The following is a 24,569-nucleotide window of genomic DNA, read 5'->3' as shown; positions in this document are numbered from 1 at the left end:
TTATAATTATCCATTACAGTGCACAGACCATACCCCATGTCCAGCCTTAGGGACCAAGTACTGTTGTGTCCAGTTTTGAAAGGTGAAAACTGAATTCAAGACCTAATAGGTTCAGACTCTCAAAAGCCTTATTTTGTAAGGTAGTCAACTGCCTTATTCTCCTTTAGTGCCTTCGATCTGGCTTAAATCTTCCCTCCCAATTTCTGCTGAAGCAAAAAGCGGTTCCCCCTCTGTTAGTTTTTTTCAGCTGCTATAGCAAAGTCTCACAAACTGGGTGGCTCAAGACAATAGGAACGGATTGTGCCCCAGTTCTGGGGGCAGTGGCCCGAAATAAAAATACTCGCAGGGCCATGTTCCCTCTGAAGTCTCTGAAGAGGATCCTGCCTCACTCCTTCCAGCTCCTGTGACCCCTGGGATTCCTTGGCTTCAAGTAGCATAACTCCAGTCTCTGCCTGTGTTGATATGCGTTCTTCTCTCCGTGTCTCAGGGTGTCTTGAAATCTCTCTCTCCTTATAAGGACACCAGTTAACAGGATTTAGGGCCTACTCTCCTCCAGGATGATCTCACCCTAACTTGATTGTATCTGCAAAGACCATATTTCTAAATAAGGTCACATGTACAGGTACCAGGGGTTAGGACTTTAGCAGACTTTTGGAGGACACAGTTCAACTCACTACCCTCCCCCAACCCATCACCACTGTTAAATTATGATTATTATTACATAATGAATAAATGTGTTTAAGAAAAATGTCTTAAGCCAGTTGTAGAACACACCATTTTTTTTATTAACATTGACTGATGCCATTTTTCATAATTTTGGAATGTCATCTTGGTCATGTGACGTGAACACCTCTATTTGGAGGGCTCATAGGTTACCTTCATCTGTATCTTCTCCTTCAGACCTGTTCCTTCTCCAGTGTCTCTCCCCTCCTTTGTTAAAGCCACCTCCATGCATCTGATTGTTCCACAATAAACCTGAAAGACTACCTTGGCTCTGTGAACTCATTGCGCTCCCCTGTCCAGCCAGTCACGGGTCTCTTAAGCAGCCCCTGAAATTGCTTCTCTCCCCTTACTTTGCCAGTGCCTTGTGGAGCTGGCACTGTGGAGCCAGCATTGTGGAGCTACCTTGAATTTGCCTGTGAGACACCTAACTGGAGTCATGCCACCATCCCTCCATCCACTTGACATTCCACAGCAGAATGTAAAACTATGTCTTTTAAAGGACACATTTAGGGGCGCCTGGGTGGCTCAGTTGTTAAGCGTCTGCTTTCGGCTCAGTTCATGATCCCAGGGTCCTGGAATCGAGCCTGGTGTCGGGCTCCCAGCTCAGCGGGAAGCCTGCTTCTCCCTCTCGCACTCCCCCTGCTTGTGTTTCCTCTCTCGCTGTGTCTGTCTGTCAAAAAATAAATTAAAAATCTAAAATAAATAAATAAATAAATAAAGGACACATTTATTCAGGCCATCTCTTGCAAATGGCCCTTCTGTGGTCCTACCTTGTACTTAGCCCTACTGAACCACCTTTCTTTCTTTTTTTTTTTTTTTTAAAGATCTTATTTATTATTTGACAGACACAGCAAGAGAGGGAACACAAGCAGGGGGAGTGGGAGAGGGAGAAGCAGGCTTCCCGCGGAGCAGGGAGCCCGATGTGGGGCCCGATGCCAGGACGCTGGGATCATGACCTGAGCCGGAGGCAGACGCTTAACGACTGAGCCACCCAGGCGCCCCCTGAACCACCTTTCTAGCCACCAGGACCCGACACATCATTCTTTGCCTGAATTCTCTCACTTCCCCACTGATCCAGTCCACTCAAGCCTTTTCTGGCCAATGTCCTTTTTATTCTTGAGGTCTTGGATGAATTGGCACACCCACTGGGAGTTCTTATCCAGTCCTTGGTAGTGGGTTCATTTCTGTTGCTTTATGGTCCCATAAAACCCTGTACTTCTCTGCCATAACATTTGTGTTACTATGTGTTCATGTCTGTCTTGTTGACCTTTGTATCCTTAGTGCATAGCCCAGCGATCTCGCCCGTAATGATCATCAATGTCTGTTAAATTTGAACTAATTGTGGAAATATAAACAGTTTGAGTGAATGCATTACTCAAAGGGCAGACCCCCTCCTACTCCTCCCAAGCTAAAATTTCTTAGAGTTTTCCTTTATTTTTAAAGGATGTGATTTTTGTATTCTGCTCCATTATGTATTAATTTTGGATTAATTTTGGCAAAAACAGATCTGAACCTTTGTTTATCATGTGGCTTATCATATCTCCAGAGTTTTACCTATAAACTTATCCATAAGTACCACATAACTTCAATTTCACATTTAGGAAGAAACTTGCAAAAACTCTGCTCTACAGAGGAAGTGTTTTTAGGCCTGCTTTTATTTTGTCCTATTGTTATCAACTGATGTTTTGAGCTGCAAGTAAAAGTGTCATCATACTAAAGGGTTTAAGCAATAAAACTGGTGAATCATCACACACACACACACACACACAAAACAAGAAGTCAGGTGAGCTTGGGAAACTCTCCATCTCCATTTCTCTTTGGTAGATTCACTGTTGGATCACTTAGGAAAGCTTTTGGCTGTATGTAACAATTCCCAAATAATAGTGACTCAAATCTTCCAGACAGTTACTTCTCTCTGCAAAGATGTGACGAAGGGGGGGCAGTCTGGGCCCCGTGGTCACAAGTAGCCCAGCCCTTGTCCATTCTTCAGCTGCAGTGTGCTCTGCTTCTTGCCCCCATGCAGATAGCTTCATGGTCACAGATGGCTTCTGCAGGTCCAAGCATCATGGTTTCATTCAAAGACATAGGAGGGAGGCAAGTCTGAGAAACAGAGGCTGACCAAAGGGGCTCTTCTCTCAAGCGGCTTTTCTTTTTTCTTTTCTTTTCTTTTTTTTTTTTTTTTTTTTATCAGCAGAGGAAAGCCTTTCCCAGACAATCCCCTGAAGACTTCTTATGTCTCATAGCTCAGTCATGGGTCCCAAGACTTGTCATTATAGGGGAGGCTGGGAGCCCCGGCTTGTGACCAAGGGGAACAGGAGAGCCCTGATTGTTTGGCGGGATGCATCCCCTGAGGCTGGACACAGTGGGACGTGGTAGACCAGAAGCAGGGGAGGCTGACAGCTGATTAGATTGCAGACAGTTCCTGCCACAACCAGGAAATCATCATTTCCACAGAGCACTAATTAACATACAAGTAGCTTGGGAGACCAAAAGAACTCGGTAAAAGAGCTCGTGCTTGCCTTTAGGATAACCTCGGGGAAGGGGGTGGGGCCTTAGTTTCAAAGAAGCCGGAAGTGATTGGAGATTTAGACCCCATTTCTGTTTGGCTGGTGCTAGTCGTCCAGCTGTGGTTCACGTGTCTTGTCGGTAGTGCCTTGTGGTTCACGTGTCTTGTCGGTAGTGCCTTTTTGTTCCCGCCGGGCGAGACGTGTCCTTCCGCACGTTTGGAGCACCCAGATTCATGGGCCTGGTCTGGGGGTTGGGCATCATACCGAAAGAATGCAGAAATCTAGTCTAGTCTTGTCTGTAACAGTAAGTGTATCATGTTCTGATTTGTTTTTTTCCATTCTTCTGCTGAATTCTCCACCCACAAACAACGTAACCATGATGTTTTCAGGTATTCCCTGCAGTCAGATGAGTAGGAATAGTAACAGTGATGATAAGAACCTATATTATGGAGCTTGTACAGTGTGCCATTAACAGTGCTCAGAGTGCATATGCAACAGACCATTGAGTTGTCATAGAAACCCAGTATTAGTAGTATTTCCATTTAATGGCTCAGGACCCTGAGGCAGAGAGAGAGAGTCTCTTTTTCGAGGTCTCACAGCAAAGCCAGGATTCTAATCTGAGTTTCTGACTACACAGCCCTCTCTCTAAACAATTTCTTTATGCTCGTTCTTTTTTTTTTTTTAAGATTTTATTTTTTTGATAGAGAGAGACACAGCTAGAGAGGGAACACAAGCAGGAGGAGTGGGAGAGGGAGAAGCAGGCTTCCCGCTGAGCAGGGAGCCTGATGCGGGGCTCGATCCCAGGACCCTGGGACCATGACCTGAGCCGAAGGCAGACGCTTAACCAACTGAGCCACCCAGGCGCCCCTATGCTCGTTCTTTTTTAACTTCATTTTTTTAGACTATTTTCAACTTTCCCCCACCCTGTAATATCATTGGGAAAAATAGCCTAGAAACTTGCACCTTTTTTGTTTGTTTTGATAAACACCTTTACTGATTGTAGGAGAAAATTAGAACCAGTACCAAATTGCACTTGCGAGCTTTCCTCTGCCTTTGGATAATCTAATGTCAGAGTGTAGGGAAGAGTTTCCTTTTCATAACATTTCCTTCCTGAAGACATTTAAGGCCATAGATTGACACTTCCTGATTCCTCGTTCCATAAATGTTACATATACTGACATAACTTGAACTCTAAGAGACATTACAAATCCTCAGGGTTTTAAAAAAGGATTTTCTATAATAGATTACTACCAGATCATTATCATAAGTTCAGGAATTTAAGTTAGAACTTGAGTTTTCCTAAGTAGTCTGAATGCCCAGTGGCTTAAAACTGCGCAAGCTCTCTGGAAAGGGTCATGGCCTGGCTTGATCCCATTTAGAGTTTTTCCATTTTGAAGACTTTCCTACGATAGAAAGCTGAAGTCACCTGACACTGTCTCTCTTCCTCTGCAGGGTAAATTTCTTCCTTGGGAAATTAACTGTAAGAGAATCTTGGAAAGGCCATAAGATTCTCTTACTCAAAGCACTGTATTCCTGGAACATAAACCTTGGTTATTTCTAACCACTGGTGGTATCGGGTTCTAAATTCAAGATGGTGAGATAGGGTAGGAGAGCCATGAGAACCCCATTGCTTTTCTTCTCACCCTCTTTTTCTCTGGCGGCCACACATACCCTTGATTCCTCTAATGTCATGAGTAGTTTGGGTATCCATTCCTCTAGTCCATAGGAAGAATTGACATTGCTTTTCAACGCGGAAAGCTGTGGTGGCTGAGAAGCACAATATCAACGTCTGGGGTCAGGTAGAACTGGGCTCAAATCCTGACCGTGTGATCTTGGGCAAATTACTGTTAATCTTTTAGAGGGTCAGTAGTCTCATCTGTAAAATGGGTTTAAACAGTTCATCTTCCTCATGGAATTTCTGTGAGAATTAAATAAGATAATGCACATAAACCTCTTAAGACAATGAATAGTCCCTGCTACGTGACTCATACATGCTGAGTATCATTATTATTACTGGTATTATCTCCCTCTCTTTAAAGATCTTGGCACAAATCAAGTTATTGCCCCTCTGCTTCTAGATTATTTTATAGTTTAAAAAAAAATGGTTTGAAACCTTTAGTCAGCGCTACACATCTGAAGGTTGTGGTGCACTCTGGGGTCAGACCTGATTTATGGCCCCTGATATATGACCTTAGGAATCAATGTGTTTCACTCAATGCCTCTCCCTCTCCGTCCATATTAGACGGCAAGTGAGTGAGCGATAACCATTGATCGACTTTTGTTCTTTTATAAGTTGATGGGAATCATGTGTATGCTTTTGTAGTAGCGATTCTCTTGCAACGTCCCTTATAGCTGATTAGGAGACAGTATGACTTTGTGGCTGAAAAAAGTGAATTCAGCATATTTTTCCCTTTCATTCAAGGAAGTCAGTGGAAGGAAACCTGAATGTGAGGTTTACTTAGTAATTTGTAGTAATCCTGTTACCAACTTAAGAAGCTGCCTACCTGTTCTTCAGAGCTTGTTTAGTTCTGGTTATGCCAGGGAGAAAGCTTCAGTAAGGTGCTAACAGTCTCTCGGCCTTGCCCATCTCCCCTTTTCAAGGGCCACGGGTTCAGGGCATCCTACGTGCAGCCCGGGTCCTGGGTTGTGGAATCTGGAGATCTGATGAGAGGAAGGAGGCCTTTCTAGGCCTGTGATGGGTCACTAGCCATATGTTTTGGTGACAGTGAATCACATCAGATCCTTATCTTACCAACAAATGTGGTCTTTATAACTATTTGTTATATTGTGACAATGAAATAGGAAGCCTGCGGCGTGTTTGTTAGCTTCAGAATTATTTTGAGGAACTGAACAAGTAAGTCTGTTTGAAATCAGTTTCTGGATAAATATCTTGCCTTGTTTTGTTGGAGTGCTTGCCAAACTATGAATTTCTTGACCTAGGTATTTAGCTCAAGTCATGCTTAGTCCACTTGCCCATTTGCAAAGTGCCTATAATTATCAAGCCTTTAACAAAATGTCAGGCACAATCAAATTGCATGATCTGTCAGGAAAATTAAAAATAATAGCTAACATTTACTGGTTGTGAGCCAGGCATGACTGTAAGAGCTTTCCGTGCAACAAAATAATAAATATATTACCTTACTTAACCCTCACAACAATCCAAGGAGATTGGTATTGTTATTCCCATTTTACAGATGAGAAAACACAGAAACGGTCAGTAACTTGCTCAAGATCACAGTGAGTAAGTGATAAAATTGGGATTCTTACCAGACATTCTAAATCAAGTCTCTACTCCTATGTATTATACTGTACTTCATTACTTTAAAATTGTACAGCACTTCAATAAAAACTTATTCTTGTATTATTCTACAACCAACCTTTAAAACTGAAATCAACATCTGTCGTGTGACATAGTGTTTCAACCTGTTAACTCAAAATCAATTTCAGTACAGACCAATAGTCTTTATCCCAGAAATGTTAACTAGAGTATCTTTATTCTCGTCAAGCACAAGATCAAATGTGGGGTTTTAGAAATCATGTTTTCAGAAGGGGAAGAGAAATTGAAATCTGCACAGGAAGAATTCTTATACATGTCTTGAAGGAAAGTAGAAAGAATCTCCTTTGATCTTATAAAACCTCCTCAGGTCCTGTGAATCAGCACACTGGGAGAATGGCAGAGCCATTAAAAATCCCTCAGGGAAAAGCAAGGGGCTAGGAGAGGATCTTGGAGAGTGACCCAAAAGAAGGATGACTTAGAAATGTCACAGAGACATTAGAAGAGGAAGATAGAGTTTCAGGATGTCACAGGGGCTCAACATCATCAAATTTTATAGATGTTAAGGAGAATAATGCTGAAATTCAGGTCAATGGATTTGGTGGGGTGCTGGGCCATGATGGCCTTGGGGATCAGTTTCACCAGCATGTAGGGACAGGGTCTGAAAAAACAAAAAAGGCAGGCGGCTGCTAGCTCAGGAGACATTTGTCTTGGCACCGGCCAAGTAACTGTTTTTCAGAACAGGGAACCTGAGTTCATGTTTTAAACAAAGTCTCTGGAAAGGGAGCTACTGCCCAGGTAACAAATAAACATCACTATTTTGATATATTCAGAAAATCATGTTGTTTTGGATAATTCTTGATAGCATCTTTCCTTCTAAATTTAACTCTTTATGAAAGAAAGAATTGGAGGTGCTGGTTGGGTTTCTACCTGTCAGATTTTGGTCATAAAAGAAAATTCCAGAACAACGCCATGGTCAAATGTGAGATGACTCACAGTTAGAGCTGAGGAGCAGTGGGTTGTGGGAAAACCAGCCTTCACAATCCAAGCCTTCCCCTCACCTCCCCCATCACATCTTTCCTTTCCCATGTCTGGCTGCATCTTGGTCAACTAGCCTATTTCCCATTCCTGGTCATCCTTATTATACACTTAAAGTAAAATGTTGGCTAATAAGGGTTAGGGTGGGAACTCTCCCACAGGTATTTGCATGTTTAAAAGCACCCCCCGCCCCACAAGGCACAAGGCAAGCCCTGATGGGTCTGTGCCCAGGAGAAAGACCTGCTCTGTCACCACCTCTTCTTCATGACTCTTAATGTACCCAGAGCTTGGGTCCAAGGAAACATCCTGGTTACTGAATGAGATTGGGATCCAAACTTCTTTATTTTTCAAATGTTTCTTCAGATGTTCCAATATTATTTGGTGACTAACCTGTTCATTCCCCACAGATTTGAAATGTCACCCATACTATGTCCTAAATTCCCAAATGTGTTTGGGCCAATTTGTGAGCCTGCTGTTTCGTTTCACTTAATCCATCTGTCAGCTCATGCCCCAGACCCAGCCTTGGAATTACTGTAGTTTTACAATATGCTTTTATTTTTATTTTTTTAATTTTTTTTAAAGATTTATTTATTTGAGAGAGTGAGAATGAGTGAGAGAGTACATGGCCCCGGGGGGTGGGGTCAGAGGGAGAAGCAGGCTCCTCGCCGAGCAGGGAGCCCGATGCAGGACTCGATCCTGGGACTCCAGGATCATGACCTGAGCCGAAGGCAGTCGCTTAACCAACTGAGCCACCCAGGTGCCCTACAATATGCTTTTAATGTGGCCTAAGGCTGGATCACTCTCATTCTTTTTCATAATCCTTCGGACTGTGCTTACATGTTTATTTTTTGTATGGTTTAGAATCAGCTTGACTATTCCACCTCTTCACCACATCCCAAAAAACCCTGTGCGTACTTCTTTGGGATTGTGATAAAATTATATTTTGATTCAGTACGAATTGATACCTCTATAGTATCAAACTTTCCTATCCATTCAGGCCTTCTTCTGAAGTACCTGGAGGCTGTTTTCATATTGCAGAAACCTGTTAGGTTTAATCCTAAATATTGTATGGGTCTTGTGGCTATTATAAATAAGATGACTTCGTCTATTACATTTTCTAACCAAGTGTCATTCATATATAGGAAAGCTTTTTTTTTTTTTAACCCAAACACTGTTGAATTCACTCTCACTCTGTAATATCTTTTCAAACAATGATGTCATCTGCAAATAATCAGTTGTTTGTAAGGCAAAAAAAATTCCACTGTGCAATAGTCACTTCAGCTATACCCTCACACATCCACAGACACAATGCATTTATTATTCTTTAAGTTTTTCTTTACAGGCTTGGCTTGTAAAGTACTTCAAATGTATAGAAAATTGCCGAACACTAAGATACCTGTCATCCAGATTGAACAGATACTATTTGCCATGTTACTGTCAGATCATTCCTCCTTAAACAAAAAGGCCTGATGTAATACTGCAGACGCATCTACGGTGTCTCCATCCCATCTTCCTTCTCCTCCTCCCCAGAGTAAGTCCCGCACTGAGGTTGGAGTCTGACATCCTGCACTCACTAATGCACATGGATGTACGTGGTTGTGGTGTTTTAAAAATGTGTGCATGTTGTCCGCAGTTGTAACATGCTGTCCTGATTGAAAAGTAATAAATATCTGCCCATTATGAAAAATTCCAACCTTTAGAGAAATCAATGGGACAGAAAGTTAAAAGTGATCCATAAGAATCTTTTTAAGAAAGCCACTATTCACAGTAAGGTATATGATGTTTTAACCCACACCGTGAGGTTGCAGAGAGTAGGGCCAAACGCTATCTGAAGTGCCTAACAAAAGAATGCCTTCCTGAGGGAAGAATAATTGAGGTATGTGTTTACCACCATATCCTGTTCTCTACAGAGAGTTCTCGAGCTCAGTTAAAAAAAAAAGAAAGACAAGAATCTCAGCCGAGGTTACTAGGACTTTAGGTAGGTTTCAACAGCATCGCTGTTTACGCCACAGAACAACAGGCTTCTATAGATTCGATTGCTGCACCTGACAGGGCCCGCGGCCTGCACAAAGCAGATGGCCTTGACGCACAGCTGCCAAACTTGGAGCACATATAAGACAATCAGAGGAAGTCTACGTATAAACTTCTCCATGCAAGGAAAGGTGGTTTTTCCATTTGCCTTTTTCTGAGCAATTTAACTTCCTAATTACATGGTCCAAATTGTTTCAGAGACTATGTAAACCATATGTGTGTTAAATGCTAGAGACAAACACGGGGAAGTCTGATTAGCATCAACTTCCCTCAGGAAAGGGGTTTCTTTTCCAAGTCCAGCTAAGGCTGCGTTATCCTTATGGGACATGGCTGAGTAAGCAGAGGAGAGGGCTAGTTTGTAAGTGGCTGCATCTGGCTGTGGATTCTCCCCTCTTCCTTCTGCTGAGGCACATATTTTAACCCAGAGTTATCCTTTGGTATTAACATGAGCAAGTAGGTGCTGCCTGACATCAGCAGAATGTATTTCATCTCGTATTTAGCAGATTCGGAGAGGAGAAAATAGGATTATTTTGAACCTTTATGAGGGTGAGTGTGTGAGTGTGTGTGTGTGGGAGAGGTAGTTGCTTTTTCATTTTTGTCCCGTTGGGTTTGAACAGTAGAGGGTGAGGATAAATAATCAATTTATTTCACTACCATTAAATGAAATTAAGGGTTTTTTTTTTTAAATATAAGTTTATTTAAAGAGAAGTGAAGAAGTTGTAAACATTATTTATTGTGTGATGGACAAGTTTGCAGGTCTAGATGAAATAATGGTATTGGATGATTGTTATTGAATCAGTTAAACAAACAAACAAACAAACAACAACAACAAAGACATGTTTCCTGTGTCCTGTTTTGGATGCAGAAGTCCAAACAGTGGGACAAGTTCCCTTTTTGGGCAATGGTCAATGACACAGATGTGCAGATGGATAAAAGCGGATACCTTGAGGTGAACTCACAGAGCTATAAATAAAGTGGCCACAGTTCGTCTTCCCCACTGTACATTTGAGAGGCCAACAGGCAGAAATGGGGTCGCACAGTCACCCCAGGTCTTAATGGTGTTGTGGTTGTCATTGCCTAAGAGAACAATGAAAAAAAAAACCACTCTTAATTTTTCTACTTTTTCTGGCCTTAATTGCCCCCAGGAGACAAAGATTCAGAGCATTAATGAAACACACTGGCGGATATTGTTTGTTTTTATACAAACACTGGGGAAAGGAGGAACTCAGAAAATCAAGAGGAAAAGAAAGACTGAACTAGTTTATTCATGCTAGTTTACATAGCCTTCCTATGGCCTCTTGGTCTTGGATTCTAGTGGGAACTACCAAATAGGTAGAACCATGTTATGCTGGAACTTGAGTCATCTTGAATGATGGCTTTATGGCATAAACATTCCTTTGCCTTTTATTTCTTTGGAACTATGAAGAATACCTGTGCAATGTCATTGGTTGGGGCACTACCTAAATACCCATGTACACAACGTTAGGATGCTTGGATTTCTCTGTTTGAGCAAACAGAATTATTTTTAACTGGAAATGGGTGTCTTTGACTAATAGGTCATCTTGTTTAACTTGTGAGTTGGACCAAAAGATTCAGAGGAACAGAAAGAGCATGGTAACAAAGAAGCCCTCCTTCATCTTGTTTTTTTCTCTTGTTTTTGATGTTGTCGAGGTTTTGCTTTAGGTTTTTTGCTTTTGTGTTTTGTTGTTTGGTGTTTATCCGAGTCCTGAGCTGTTAAATCGATGTTTAAGATATCTAGACAACATTATAAACTTTTCCTGCTCTGCCAAAAATTGACTGCTTTGTTTCTGGTAAACCTGGCCTTTAAAAAATATAACCTGGAGAGCCTGGGTGGCTCAGCCGATTAAGCGGCCAACTTCTGATTTCAGCTCAGGTCGTGATCTCGGGGTCGTGGGATTAAGTCCACGTCGGACTCTGTGCTCAGCGGAGAGTCTGCCTGATATTTTCCCTCTGCCCCTCACCTCGTGCTTTCTCTCTCATTCTCATATAAATTAAATATATATATATATATAACCTTGTTTGTAAAGTGTATTATCCTTGTATTATCCTGCTTTGTCTTTTTATAAAAGTTGTGTGAACTTTGATAAACCTTATTTGGATGTGAGAAATATTTCATATATTTATACATCCTGACTATGGCTGTCTTGGTCTGTAGGCAGTTTCAGGAGAGCTTTGGAAATGATCTTGCCATGTGAACTTTCAGTTAATACAGATTATCGCCTTAGCAACAAGTTAGACCTGATCAGAAGGAAGTATTTTGCTTTTATAGATAATTGTATTTGCTGTTTTTTGAGGGGGGTATCTATCAAACGAAATTTTGGAAAAGATTTTATAAAGTTGTCTAAGGACAGTTACAAGGAAGTGGTTGATAGGTAGATGTCCACCACTGAATGAAAGAAATTCTAAGAAATCTTAAGCAAAATGACCTATCCTGAAATTCCTAGTGTAGTTGACTGGACACAAGGAGTTTCCTTTTCTCTTCGTTTCTCTGAGTTCATACATTTGCATTTATTTTTAAATTAGGTAAATAGTCCATTTTGTTCCTAGAATATATTGCATAATCATCCATTTATTCAGTAGTTCTTTTCTTGAGCTCTTCCATGTTCAGCTGCAAGGGTTATAGATGCAGGTGGAGTAGAGGGAGAGCCGGATCTAACCAGGGCTGGGATTTGCCAAGGAGATGAGCATTGTATGCACGGAGTGATTGAAACTACATACCAAGAAACCCAAGCTGGGTAATTTAATAAGCATGAATGAGAGGACACGAAGGGTTTAAGGACAGGGGAAAGGTGGTAGAGTCAGTGGGCTAAAGAATCATTGGGGTTGAGGATTAGAAGAAGAAGGGAGTTGGAGAGATAGGTGGTCGGAGAGGGTGATTGACACTGGGATTACAGAGAGGTTACGGTTGATGGCAATGACAAGGTCTAGGTTATGACGATGGCTGGGGTAGCTGAAGGAGAGAAAATAAGATGATTGGGGAAGGGGAAATCAAGGAACTGAGAAGCCAGGGTAATGGAAGACTCCCCTCCGTGGAAATTCAGGAACGTCTTGTTGGGGAGAGACCGTGAGCCAGCAACTAAACTCGTAAGGGCAGATGACTCCTAACTCGTCCAGGAGTCTGTCCCTGACTTTGATTGTGAGATAGAGCTGGACAGCATGAGCTTCAAAGCTAAAGACTTTCTGGGAGGAGGAAGTGATCATTTTCTAGCAGCAGCAACGAGAGGCAAGCCGGCAGAGGGCCTTCAGGGGAGGCCACATTTTCTAGGGAGAGCCAAATTTCTGTTAAGGCAAGAAGGTAAAGGGAGGGTTCAAGGGCAAGGCTGAGGATTTATAAGATCTTGCTGGATTCCCTACATGAGCCCTATTTCCGGAGGACCCAGTAGAAGGGGTTCAGAGACCAGCTGAGGAGCTCAGAGGGTGGAACCAGATTAGGCGTGTTCACAGTGCTACGGGGATGCGAGTCGGGGGAATGAGGAATACTGGGGATCTTGGGCAGAAGCGGGGATAGAGAAATCAGTGCTGGTGGTTTCTGAAGCAGGTGGCGAGGCTACGTATGTTGGGAGAGAAGGACGGCTCAGGCAGACCTCTGAGGCTCTTCTTCCGTCCTGTGCCTAGTGGTTTGGAGGCTGGGAGTGAGCCCTTGTTACCCAGAGCCAGGATCGGTTTGGGACTCCCTCTTTATTCTGTGGACGGAGGGAAGACTGGGGAAGCGTACCCATCCGAGCATTACCACTGCGTATGTGTGTCTCACTGGTGATAACAGTTCCAGGATAATGTAAGGTGAAAGCTAGAGCCTTTACAATTATGTTTAATACTGCTTTTAAACCTGAGATACAATTTAGCATATTACAGAGAAGTAGTAATTGACGGGTCTAATTTGGGAAGTGTATATTGATTCACAATCAGTATATATATATATATATATATATATATATATATATATATATATATAAATTCAGATTCCAGCTCATGTTTTAAAATAAATCATCCTCTCCCTTTCCTTCCTTCCTCCCCATCACCTTCTCCCCAAAGGCGACGTGAAAACTGACAGTGTCACAGTCCTATCCACTGAATTGCTGGCATGTTCTTTTCCCTTTTCCTTTTAGTGAAGAAAGTTACAATGTCAATGATTATTCCTTAAGAGATCAACTGTTGGTGGAATCTTGTGACAACGAAGAGCTTAATTCTTCTCCAGGGAAGAACAGTGCCACAATGCTTTATTCAAGACAGAGCTCTGCCAGCCACCTCTTCACTCTGACGGTCCTCAGTAACCACGCGAGTGAGAAAGTGGAGATGCTGCTCGGGGCTGAGACGCAGTAAGTGTGTTCGGGGACGGGGTTTCAGAACGTCTGCTCCCAGTCTTCCCTACGTCATTGCCCTGGTCTAAGACTCCCTGAAAACAGTGAACAGTAGAACACAGAATAAACACTGTGTGTTTTTTGCTGAGGACCTCCTATGCACCAAGCACTGGGTCTAGGTGGTTCGCGCAAGCTCATCTTTTCACTCATTCGATCCCCTCAACGTCTCGAGAGATGCACATTATTATTTTCATTTTCATGACTCCTAATGGATGCATTGTGCTTTAGGTGGTGTGCTTTTATATTTAGAGAGTGGTTTCAAAATCTCTTTATTTTAATCATGGATAAAGATATGACCCGTGAGCCCTGGGTAGGTGACACCTGGTAGTTTGAGTCTAGGCCATAATTTTTCCTAGATGAGGGAGCTGAGGCCATTTTGCAATCACCTACCATCAACGAGACAGCAAAAAGCCTAAGGATTCCTATCCAAAGAGATACTCAGTTTGGGGGAACGTTCACGAATCCACTTTCCCATCAGAGTTGATGCAGAGGCTAAATTAAATAAACAGCCCTGCTGTTTGTGGCTGCTGGAGCCCCGGTGGCTGGGGGGCCGGCCAGCCTCACCGTGGATGAAGGCAAGGGGGTTTCACCTCCGAGTCTACCCCCCACGATTGGGTCCATTTAGAGGTTGTTGACCTATTTATTTGTTCAGAAACTGGAAGCGTCCTCTTGAAACAATCATCACAGGCAGGTGTTCTGTTGGGCGGAGCAGGAGAGGAAGAGAGGAAGCCCTTCAGCCTTGGTCCTCAGGGATCCTCCACATCCCTCCCACTGGAGTCGGCCAGGGATCCCACGTGGTGCGATTAAAATGGACCGGCAGCTGGTGAATAACAGCCCTAAGACTGTAGCAAAAGCTTAACGAAAGGAAACCCAGGAAGGTATATCTCTCCTTCTTAAGAGTATTTTAACAGTGCTTCCTGGGTCATTAAAGAGAGACATCAGAAAAAGATTAAAATTATCAAGTATCCACATAAAACATTTTAAATGATCATTTCCTATCTTTTGGCATAAGAAGTAACTTCTCAAAGGCTCTTAAAGAAGACCAAGAGGGACAGGTTGATGTAAAATCTATTTGAGATTTGAAAATAGCCGAAGTAGAGTATTCCAAATGAACTTGAGAATTAGCAGAGGGAATAAGAAAAGGAGCTTCATCCTATGTGTTTGTTTATAAAACAAAGAAATGCCTTTTTCTAAGGTCCCAGAGCTCTTCCATGAAATTGCTAAAGAGCCCAGCCACGTTCCAGGCATGCTCCTCTGTGTTTGCACCTCTGGGTGGGTATGGTACTAGCTGGTCTATGCAGGTGACCAGCAGGAGACATATCCAAGACCCCAGCTCAGGAAGGCATTTCTTCAACTCTGAAAGGGATTAAACCCCTCGGCCAGTGAAGGCAGATCTAGCCTTCCTCTGTTTGGGGAAGCTTCTCTTAAAAAGAGAATTTCATATGTCTGAGCTTTGGATCTTATATGACTTTTTTTTTTTTTTTTTTTAAAGTAGGCTGCATGCCCCACATGGAGTCCAGTGTAGGGCTTGAACTCAGGACCCTGAGATCAAAACCTGAGCGGAGATGCTGAACTGACTGAGCCACCCAGGCGCCCCCTTATATGACTTTAAGGATGAAAGAGTCTTAAAGGCTTTGGGGATGAGTGCTTGTCCAGACATTCTAGGGAAATCTCTGAAACAGATTTTCACTCATCAGTTTTTGTTCGAAATGGTGAAAGTGTTACTGGTTTTGCTTTGTGTTTTCCTTTTCTCTCTGTTTATAAGGATTGTTTGTTCTTTATTCAGGTCCTGCCAACATCTCAGCAGAGCTTTTCCTGTCTCTTTTGTAATTTATGTAACCTCCACCACTTGTTCCTGAGATTGTTCCCGGAGAATAGGAAGTAAACGGACATGTCCAGTTCTTTGTATACCAAGGCTAGATCCTTTCCTGGGACGTTCTGTAGCATTTGTTCACCGCCTTTCCTTTTGATCTTGCCATGGGCTGAATGGATATTCGTTTCCTCAATCAGAAATGTTCTCAGAATATTGAGTTGTGTCACCCATAAATGGTATGAGCCATGGGTCTGACTCAGATTTGTAGTTCTTTAATGAATGGCAAAAGAACATTCCGTAAGGGGCAGAGGTCTTCTTGCGTACAGGACTCACTCCCCCACTGCCCTCCCGTCCAACACCAGCTCCCTTACAGTTGAAAAGTAAATAAACGGACCCTTTTAAGCACTCAAGGCATAAAATAGCACTGGTGCTGAAAGAAAATCTATTATAGCCAAGATGTGCTTTCCTTAGAAAAAAACAACTGACTGTTTAAAAGTCTAGCAAATTGTTATGTGCCATGTTTGGGTAAGTGCAGATCACCCTGGGCTTACCTGATTTCGGGCGGACAATCAGAGTTTTGGTCTATGTAGACTGTTCTCTTTGCTTCTAAGATTTGCAAAATGTATAGGTGAATGTGTGTGTCTTAAGTTTCCTCTCTTTTATGTTATATGTGGTTAAGAGGGTCTCTTGGCAAACTGGTTGGGCAAACAAGGTTTTCACCCCATTCTGGCCTTTGAATCGTGGCAGAACTTTAGTCACATAGGTCTTTTGGCTACGTATTCTTTGGTTTGAAAAAGGAGGAGGTTCGTACCTAAATCTTTACCTTCTTGGAAAAACTGTTGTCAGTAGGAGGGCTATCGCTATTTGACACGAGGACAGTTCAGTCATTATAAGGTGGTGAAATGGTAGAACAGAGCAATAGCTTTGATTACGTAAAGAATTCAGAAAAGCTCACCAAAAAAGGAAATGGGGTGAGCACTTAAGGAACACCTGGGATGCGCCAGATGGAGTCAGCCATAGAACATGAGGAAGGTGAACACCCATAGATGTTTCTAGAGAAGGATACACTTGTGAGCCGAAGTAAGGTGACATCCGGGTTTCCTGTCTCGGTTTCCCCAGGATCGGCATTACATCTTTTGTTCTGGCAGAGTTAAGAATAGCACCCTCTTTGACTCTCAAAAGTGTCTTGTTTAGGCAGTAAAATCGGTGATGACCCTATTTATTGGTCTGTGCTCTTCTTCCCTCATTTTTTCTCCCAGATGTAAAATGAGACAAAGGTGACGTGATTTGCTTAAAGTCACACAGGAAGTGAGTTATTGCCAAAGCCGGGACCAGACCCCTGACCCTCCTGAATCTAGTGTCCTTCCTGGTAACAAGTTTTAATCATCTAAGCCGCCATTCAGTAGACTGCTCCCCCCTCCCTTGCCATTTGGCCCTGTTGTACATCTATCTGGAAGGAAAACTCCAGGAAGCCAGTTGCTATGAAATATGAAATGTGAAAAACTACTAAAACGTGGATTGTTTTCCTCAGTTCATAGACTCTAAAAAGGGAAAAAAAAATAATCTGTGGAAACCGAGCTGGTTAATTTAGGGCATCCCATTGCTTGAAATATTTTATAATAAAATCCTGAATAGATGGTGCGGGAAGACTCCCCTGAGGTGACATTTGGCCCGAACCCTGAGCGACAAGGAGTCAACCCATGGGAAAACGCAGGACCAGAATGTTCCAGGCGAAGGCAACAGCAGGTGCAGAACTTCTAGGGAAACAAGTCTGAAGTTGTCAAACTTGGCTTGAACATGATGGAGATGGCTAGACCAGAATGCGGCAGAGAGAGAGTGGGCGGTCAAGACGCCAGGGGAGGCTGGAGCATTTCAGAGCAGAGCGGTTCCGGTGTGGCGTGTGGGCCGTCAATCCTCACGCCATCTCCGCCTGGGCCCGAGGGAAGCAGTTGAGCACTTAACAGCATTTTGACATGTCTGCAGCATCAAAGCATGTGATTAACAGTAACTCACTTTTGTTGTATTTCTAAGAACACTTGGTCCACAATGGATGGGGTCGGGGGTTGGGGGTTGAGGACTGGTTCTTCACCACACATATTTTGAGAAGCCACCATCTAGAGCTTCGTAAACTGTAGCAGGGAGTTCCCGGGAAGACTGGAATGAAGGCAGAAGATTCAGCAGGGAGAGCAAAGTGGGTCCTGTTGCAGTAGTCACGGGGAGCCCTGAGTGCGGCCTGGGCCGTGGTCTGAGAGAGGAGATAGAAACGTGCTCTTTTGGAGGCAGGGACAATGTGATGGACTTACGGGTTGGATGAGTTGGCGTGGCCGTGCGTGAAAGACAGGAATGGATGGTGCTTTGGATTTTAGGCTTGAGCAGCTAACACCGTATGTTAAGTTGCTCCTCCTCGGTCTTCACTGTGGCTTCTTCCTCTGCTGCCCTGACGAGGCTGCTCTGTCGAAAGATGCGCAGCAGCTTCCTGGTTACCCTGTCCAGCAGTCGGCCCTTCCTTACCTTTCATCTCATTTCGTTTTGTTGTCCATTCAGCTCTCTCACCCGGACCCCCTTTTTGACATTTTCTTAACCTGTTATCCGTGTTCTCTTAGCTTTCCTTCCATCTCTCTCTCTTTTTTAAATATTTTATTTATTTATTTGAGAGAGAGAGAGCACGCACAAGCGGGGGGAGCTTTCCTTCTATTTCTAACCATTTCTCTTCGCTTTCCTGAACCAGTCAGCTACCCAGCGCTTTCCCTAAATGCACATTTCTGTAACTGGTACCGTTGGCACCATTTCACGTTTATCCAGTCTGGAGACTTGGTGTCATTTGTGATGCTCCGGGTCGGAACAAATCCATCATCTGCCAGTTCTTTTTGTACAAGAAGTCCATTGCCTCCCTCCTCATTTCCATGCCGCCGCCTCCTTCCGAGGACAACCCATGTATCACTTATCTTTTTTTTTTGAAGGTTAATTTATTTATATGAGGGAGAGAGAGAGAGCACGAGTGAGTAGGCGAGCAGGGGGAGGGGCGGAAGGAGAGGAAGAGAGAGAATCTCCAGCAGACTCCCTGAAGAGCGTGGAGCCCGACACGAGGCTCGATCCCACCACCCTGAGATCATGACCTGAGCCGAGACCCAGAGTCAGACTCGTAACCGACTGAGCCACCGAGGAGCCTCTGTGTCACTTACCTTTTGAGCCACCCTGTAGTGTCCTCCTAACCATTCCCCCTCTCTCTAGTCAGTTTTGCATGGTTTTATGACTCATCCCTATGCTCAGCTGTGTCTTTTTCTCACTTTGCACATAGCAGGTTCCCAGTGCATATTTCTGGAATTGACCCACGGTGAATGTAGTGAGCTCTCCTGCATCTCAGGCAAGGTAGAATAGTGGCCGCGTGGAGGAAAATACTGCTTCCCTGTTGTTCTCTGTCCGGATATTCACTGTCCCTTTTGTGCTGCCCGAGCAAGTTTTCTCTAAATTCCACTTGTTTTTCCATATTTGCTATTGTGGCTGTGTTCTCTCTGTGTGCCCGTGAAAGATCTTAAGTCACGTTATTCACGAGACAGCAGTCTGTGACAAATACCAAGGCGTATCCTGTATAAAAGGACAGAGGACGAATGTTTTACCACTGTCATTCTTCTCCCTCTGGGCCTTTCTAGAGGAATGTGGGAGCCGGAGAGCCCCCTTTGTCTGCCTTCATGAAGACGAAGCGCAGGGGCAGCTGCCGCTGACACAGGCGTGGGGGGCTGCAAGTGGCGGCCCCGGCCTCCTGGGTTCATGGTGGAATTTGCGTGGTGTTTGGGTCTGGCGCGGGCGGATGGGGAGATATCCAGACGTGTTCAGGGATGAACACACATTTTCTTTACCCTTTATGTTTAGCTATAGGATATAATCACCTCAAACCATAATCAGAATTGAGATCGTTCACACAATTTCTCCCTCACTGAAAGAACTAGAAGCCTCACCGATGTGGTTGGTCCTTGTCAGCCGGCCAGACAACCAGTTCCTGGGCCTCCTGATAAAGGGGCATTGTTTGCAGGGAGTCTTGTGGCCTTCCTGCTTCTGTTAATGATTTAATTAACAACAGGAAGTAAATGGGATGGAATAAAATTGTAAATAGTATGTCTGACATACTCTTATCCTTCATCCTCTAGCAAAAATCCACAAGCGAGGATAATTTCTATGGAAAAGAAATGTGTTTATTATAGCTGTAGTATTCCCCTCCGATGCATCTGGAATCCACATCCAAGCATGATCTCTTACATCGTATAGTGCCCGTCAGAGTACTTGGTCTTTTGTGATGCTCATCACCAACTCCGATGAAACAGGAGGGCAGGCGATGGTGTGGGTCTTTTATCATTGAGGAGAAAGGGAATTGACCCACTTTCGGTTATGCCAAGATTCCAGGCCAAACTCTGTCTTGTCAGCTATTTGATATGACACACAAGAAATGGTCGCTTTAATTATGTAACATGTCATAAAATCTTAATCTTAGAACTCTTGTCGTGGGCCTCGGGAATTAGTTTGCTTTGGTTCGATTTTTTAAATTTGGTGAGTTGAGTGTGTGTTCGGCTTTGTTAAATTTTGTCGCATAGCATCATTTTCACCCTTTGGGTTTTCTTTCGTGGATCTGTTCATTGAACTCATCTGTTTGAACTGAATGTGTGAGGGAACAAACCGAAACCACCACCATGCACACAATCCCAGCCTTCACAGAGGCTCGAAGGACTTTTGCCCAAAGGCCATGGGTACAGGAGTTTCTAAAGGAACCATAGGTAAATTTGTAAACTGTGGCAAGGAACACAGAAGGTAGTTGGCCGGCTGCCACTGGAAGGGAGCTGCAAGGGAAGTTAGAGAGCCACCATCTGGGGCGCCTGGGTGGCTCAGTCGTTGGGCGTCTGCCTTCGGCTCAGGTCATGATCCCGGGGTCCTGGGATCGAGCCCCGCATCGGGCTCCCTGCTCAGCGGCAAGTCTGCTTCTCCCTTCACCCTCTTCCTCTGTCATCCCTCTCCCTCTGTGATCGCTTTTGCGCTCTCTCAAATAAATAAATAAAATCTTGGGGGGGGGGGAAAAAAAGAGAGCCGCTGTCTGCTGGCTCCTGTTGAAAGCTCAGGAAGACCCCTTCGGTGGTGAAGTCCTCCATGGATGCTCCCCAGGCTCTTCAGTATCCAGTCTGTCTGTGGCCCTGCGTCTTCGTTTCGGAGCTCACTCTCCGCTCTCTCACTACACATCTCTTTTCTAGCAGATGGCTGGTATTCAGTGAGAATACCAGCTTTGTGTTTTTGACTTTTGTGCAATTAAGTTTAAGCCTACTGCGCTTAATTGCATAAGAGGCAGGCCCCGGTGTGGCTGCAGTTGACTCCTGAGGAGGGAACTGGGGGTGCGTAATTTTATGCCGTGCGTGAAGAACGTAGGGCTCAGGAGAGGGCTCACGTGCAGATACTACGTCAAATGTCTCTTAGTCCTCTCTGTCTCTCCTTGGGTGCCCGGTGTTTTAAGTAGAATGTTCTACCGCACGTAGCCCGTCGCACGCTGTGTTGGATTTTGTGTTTGTTTTCTTCCCTCTCTGCTCCTTCATGCTGGAGGCTGTAGAGAGCAAGAGACCCTGTTTTATTCACTTTGCAACCCCATCCTAACACAGGGCTCGTGCAGAGGCAGGGGTTGCTCCGTGGATGGTGGTCCACGGAAGCGGCACTGTTCCTCATTCTCTTGCTTTATTTGGGCAAAGGGAAAAGTCTATGAACTGGCAGTGGGGCGGCTTGTGAATTCACGTCGATTGTTTCCTGCTGTCCCCGGAGAAAAGAGCTGTCTTCGAGGGAGCCCCGCACTTGCTAGCTCAGTTTAATAACGGGTACGTCTATGCCCTGGTTTTTCTTGTTCTTAGAATTCCCTCTTCCGTTGAGGGAGTCTCCTCCCTGCTTCGGGGTGGATGCAGGGTTTTCTGCTTCATAGTGGGAAGGAGCTCCTTGGCAGGGCTCTCGGAGGCCCCCAGGGGCCGGGGGGCGGGAGGGGGGGCAGTGGAGTTGTGCGGTTTTGATGGCATGTGAGGGGGGCGGGGGTGGGAGGGACCGGCTCAGTTGAAGCCATTTCAAGAAGCGGCTCCTTTCAGTGAGGGCAACAAGGAGTATCTTGTTCTGTCCTCTTGAGGCTCCGTGAGGGGCCGCCGTGTCTAAGGGATGCCATTAGCATCCAGGCAGCGTGCCGCGGGAGTGAGAGGTTTCATCTGGACTTCTGGAAACTGGCTGCAGGGTCAGGCCGTCCCTGAAACGGGCCACCGGATGCCAGAGGCGGGCTGTGCCTGAGAAGTGATGCGAAGGGCGGCAGACGGGAGTCAGGGCCACGCGGAGACGCGCGGGGAGGCCAAGAGGAGTCCCACGTGGTTGGGTGTGGCGCACGGGGCGCACACGGGCCTCTTAGGTTTCTCTTGCTGAACGGTTCTTCTGCCAGTCAGATCTTATTTAGTGTTCAGTTGCCTTTGTGCTTTGGAAATTCCACGTGAGCCCGAGAAAAAAATAGATCTTATCTGATGAAGAGATGATATCAAAGATTTAAGTGTTTGCTTAGGATCATTTTAAAGGAGGCTGTGCTTTATATAAAGTACTCATTCCTTATAAAACCGCCCTAAAGCCCTTTGTGTCCTGTAGTCGAGTTTTTAGAAGCAAGCAGTACCATCAGTGTCTACGTCAGTTGTGCACATTACTTACTCCTTGACACTCTGGCGTGACTGGGGCCCAGCCTCAGTTTCTGAAATAAGTCTGTCTTTCAGCACCCTGTGGTTTCCACCCTTCCTGACTTCTCTCATTATTTTGTGAGCACCTGCTAGGGAGCACCGCCTTTTAGGCCGCAGACTACCTGGCTTATCTGCTGACTCCACCACTCAGCCCTGCCACCGGGAGCAGGTGCTTAACCCTCCAAACTTAGCTTCGTCCTCTGAACAATACAATGGAAATAATAATGTTACTATTTAATTTCCAAGATTGTTGTAAAGATTAAATTCGATGGCCTTGAAAAATACAAAAAAGCACTGTAGCTGGCGCATAAGTGCTCCATAACTATTTAGAACAAGACCCAGGTCCTGCCTTCCTGACGTTTATGGCCTAGGAGGAGGAACAGACGAGTGAGGACATGAGGGGCAGTGCGTGACGAGTGACAGTGATTCCTTAGGTTAACAGATGGCTACAGGCCTCCGTTATGTGCCGGGCGGTGTTGGAGATAACGCAGTGAACTGAACAGACAAGATGCCTGCCTTCGTGAGGCTTCCAGCCGGCCAGCAATATGATAGTGCTGTGGAGAGGAGTGCATGGGAGCAGGGCTGTCAGAGTGGTTGGGGATGGGGCTGTGGGCTCCCGCATCCGGGGAGGCCACCTGGAGGAGGTGAGGCTTGTGTTTTCACAACTGAGTGGATGTGCTGAACAAAAGTGGACATACTATAGGATTCCATTTTCATAACGCATAAGACAGGTGGTGGTGGTTCCCTTTGTGGGCGGTTATTGACAGGAAAGGGACGGAAGGTGTTGGGTGTACCTATGAAACCACTCATACCTCTGTATACCCTTAAGATCAGCACGGTGTTTTATGTATGTTCTTCGTTGATGATGATTGAGCGTAATGGGTAGAAACAGAGGGAAGGTCCTACTTGAGAGTGAGAAGAGCAGGCGGGGAAGGGTGTGGAACAGCGTGGCATGCCCCAGGCCGGCAAGCGGTCTGCTCTGCCCAGATGGAAGGATACCTGAGGGGTGGTGAAGATGGGGCAACAGCGAGAAGCACCTTTAGGTACAGGCTGTTACAGGAGAAAAAAAATTTCTTTCAAGCACTGGGCATCAAGGTGTCCCTTCCTGAGAAGGCAGAGTGCAGAGTCAAAACTCACCTTGGTTTGGATAGCTCGCCTCAGGACCTCCATGCAACCTTCTCATCCTTTAAATGGGCTTTTGGAGAATGACATGAAATAATGGATGTCAGGTGCTTGAATCTGCCATGTAGTATGGATTTATTTATTTTTTTTAAGATTGTATTTATTTAATAGAGAGAGAGAATATGAGCAAGGGTAGGGCAGAGGGAGAGGGTGAAACAGACTCCTTGCTGAGCGGAGAGCCCGATGTGGGACTCGAGCCCAGGACTCTGGGATCATGACTTGAGCCGAAAGTGCCCCTGTAGTATGGGTTTGATCAGTGCTCCTTAGGAGATTTTAAAGTGTGTGTGTGTGTGTGTGTGTGTGTGTGTGTGTGTGTGTGTGCCCCTTATTTAATTAATTGCAATCCTGATACTTGACTTTCCAAATCAAAAACTGGGGATAACTGTATTATGGAATAATGCTTATCTGAGACTTCTGATCCTTTAGTTAAATAATTATTCTGTTTCATGTAATTATAGCTTAATATTATTTAAAAAGTCTCAGTTGTGTTTTTCCTTAAAAATTTTTTTGGCTCTGTTCATTAAGTCCTTTAATCATTTGGGAACAGTCTTGAGAAAGTTCAAAGAATTTGTTTATTTCAATAAGGCTCATGTTTGGCAATCTCAGCTGTAAGAGGAACTAAACAACTTGAAATATGTCTAGATTCATCTTTTCTGAAATGGTTTGAGTGTAGGGGGAGGAAGAGAGAATGTAGAGAGACTGATGTACTCGAATTTTTTAAAATGAAATTTGCTTTTTTGAAATGTTAAATCAAATTGAGTATACTAAATATCTTTATGTGATTATGTGTTGGTGTAATCAAGCTCTTTATTAAAGGTTAAACTGTCCTGTGAGAAATTCCATTTAATCAGTAATTAGCCAAATTCATTCAGAATCTTTTTAACAGTAATAACTAGCGTT

The 24,569-nt window shown here is 44.3% G+C and overlaps 1 protein-coding gene across 4 annotated transcripts in view; it reads left to right on the top strand.

Annotated features, from left to right (window-relative positions):
* ARHGEF26 (Rho guanine nucleotide exchange factor 26) overlaps positions 1-24,569 on the top strand; it is a 118,963-nt gene that overhangs the window by 89,740 nt on the left and 4,654 nt on the right. For all 4 annotated transcript variants that reach the window (XM_025880120.2, XM_073898386.1, XM_073898380.1 and 1 more), the window contains one exon: positions 13,701-13,910. In XM_025880120.2, coding sequence (XP_025735905.1) covers positions 13,701-13,910 — 210 coding nt within the window. The remainder of the gene's footprint in view (positions 1-13,700; positions 13,911-24,569) is intronic.

Source organism: Callorhinus ursinus, unplaced genomic scaffold, assembly GCF_003265705.2.
Source record: "Callorhinus ursinus isolate GAN/ISIS: 27379988/994484 unplaced genomic scaffold, GSC_fseal_2.0 scaffold1, whole genome shotgun sequence".
NCBI lineage: Eukaryota > Metazoa > Chordata > Mammalia > Carnivora > Otariidae > Callorhinus > Callorhinus ursinus.
The sequence above is the reverse complement of the archived record's forward strand: the minus strand, read 5'-3'. Positions and strand labels throughout refer to the sequence as shown.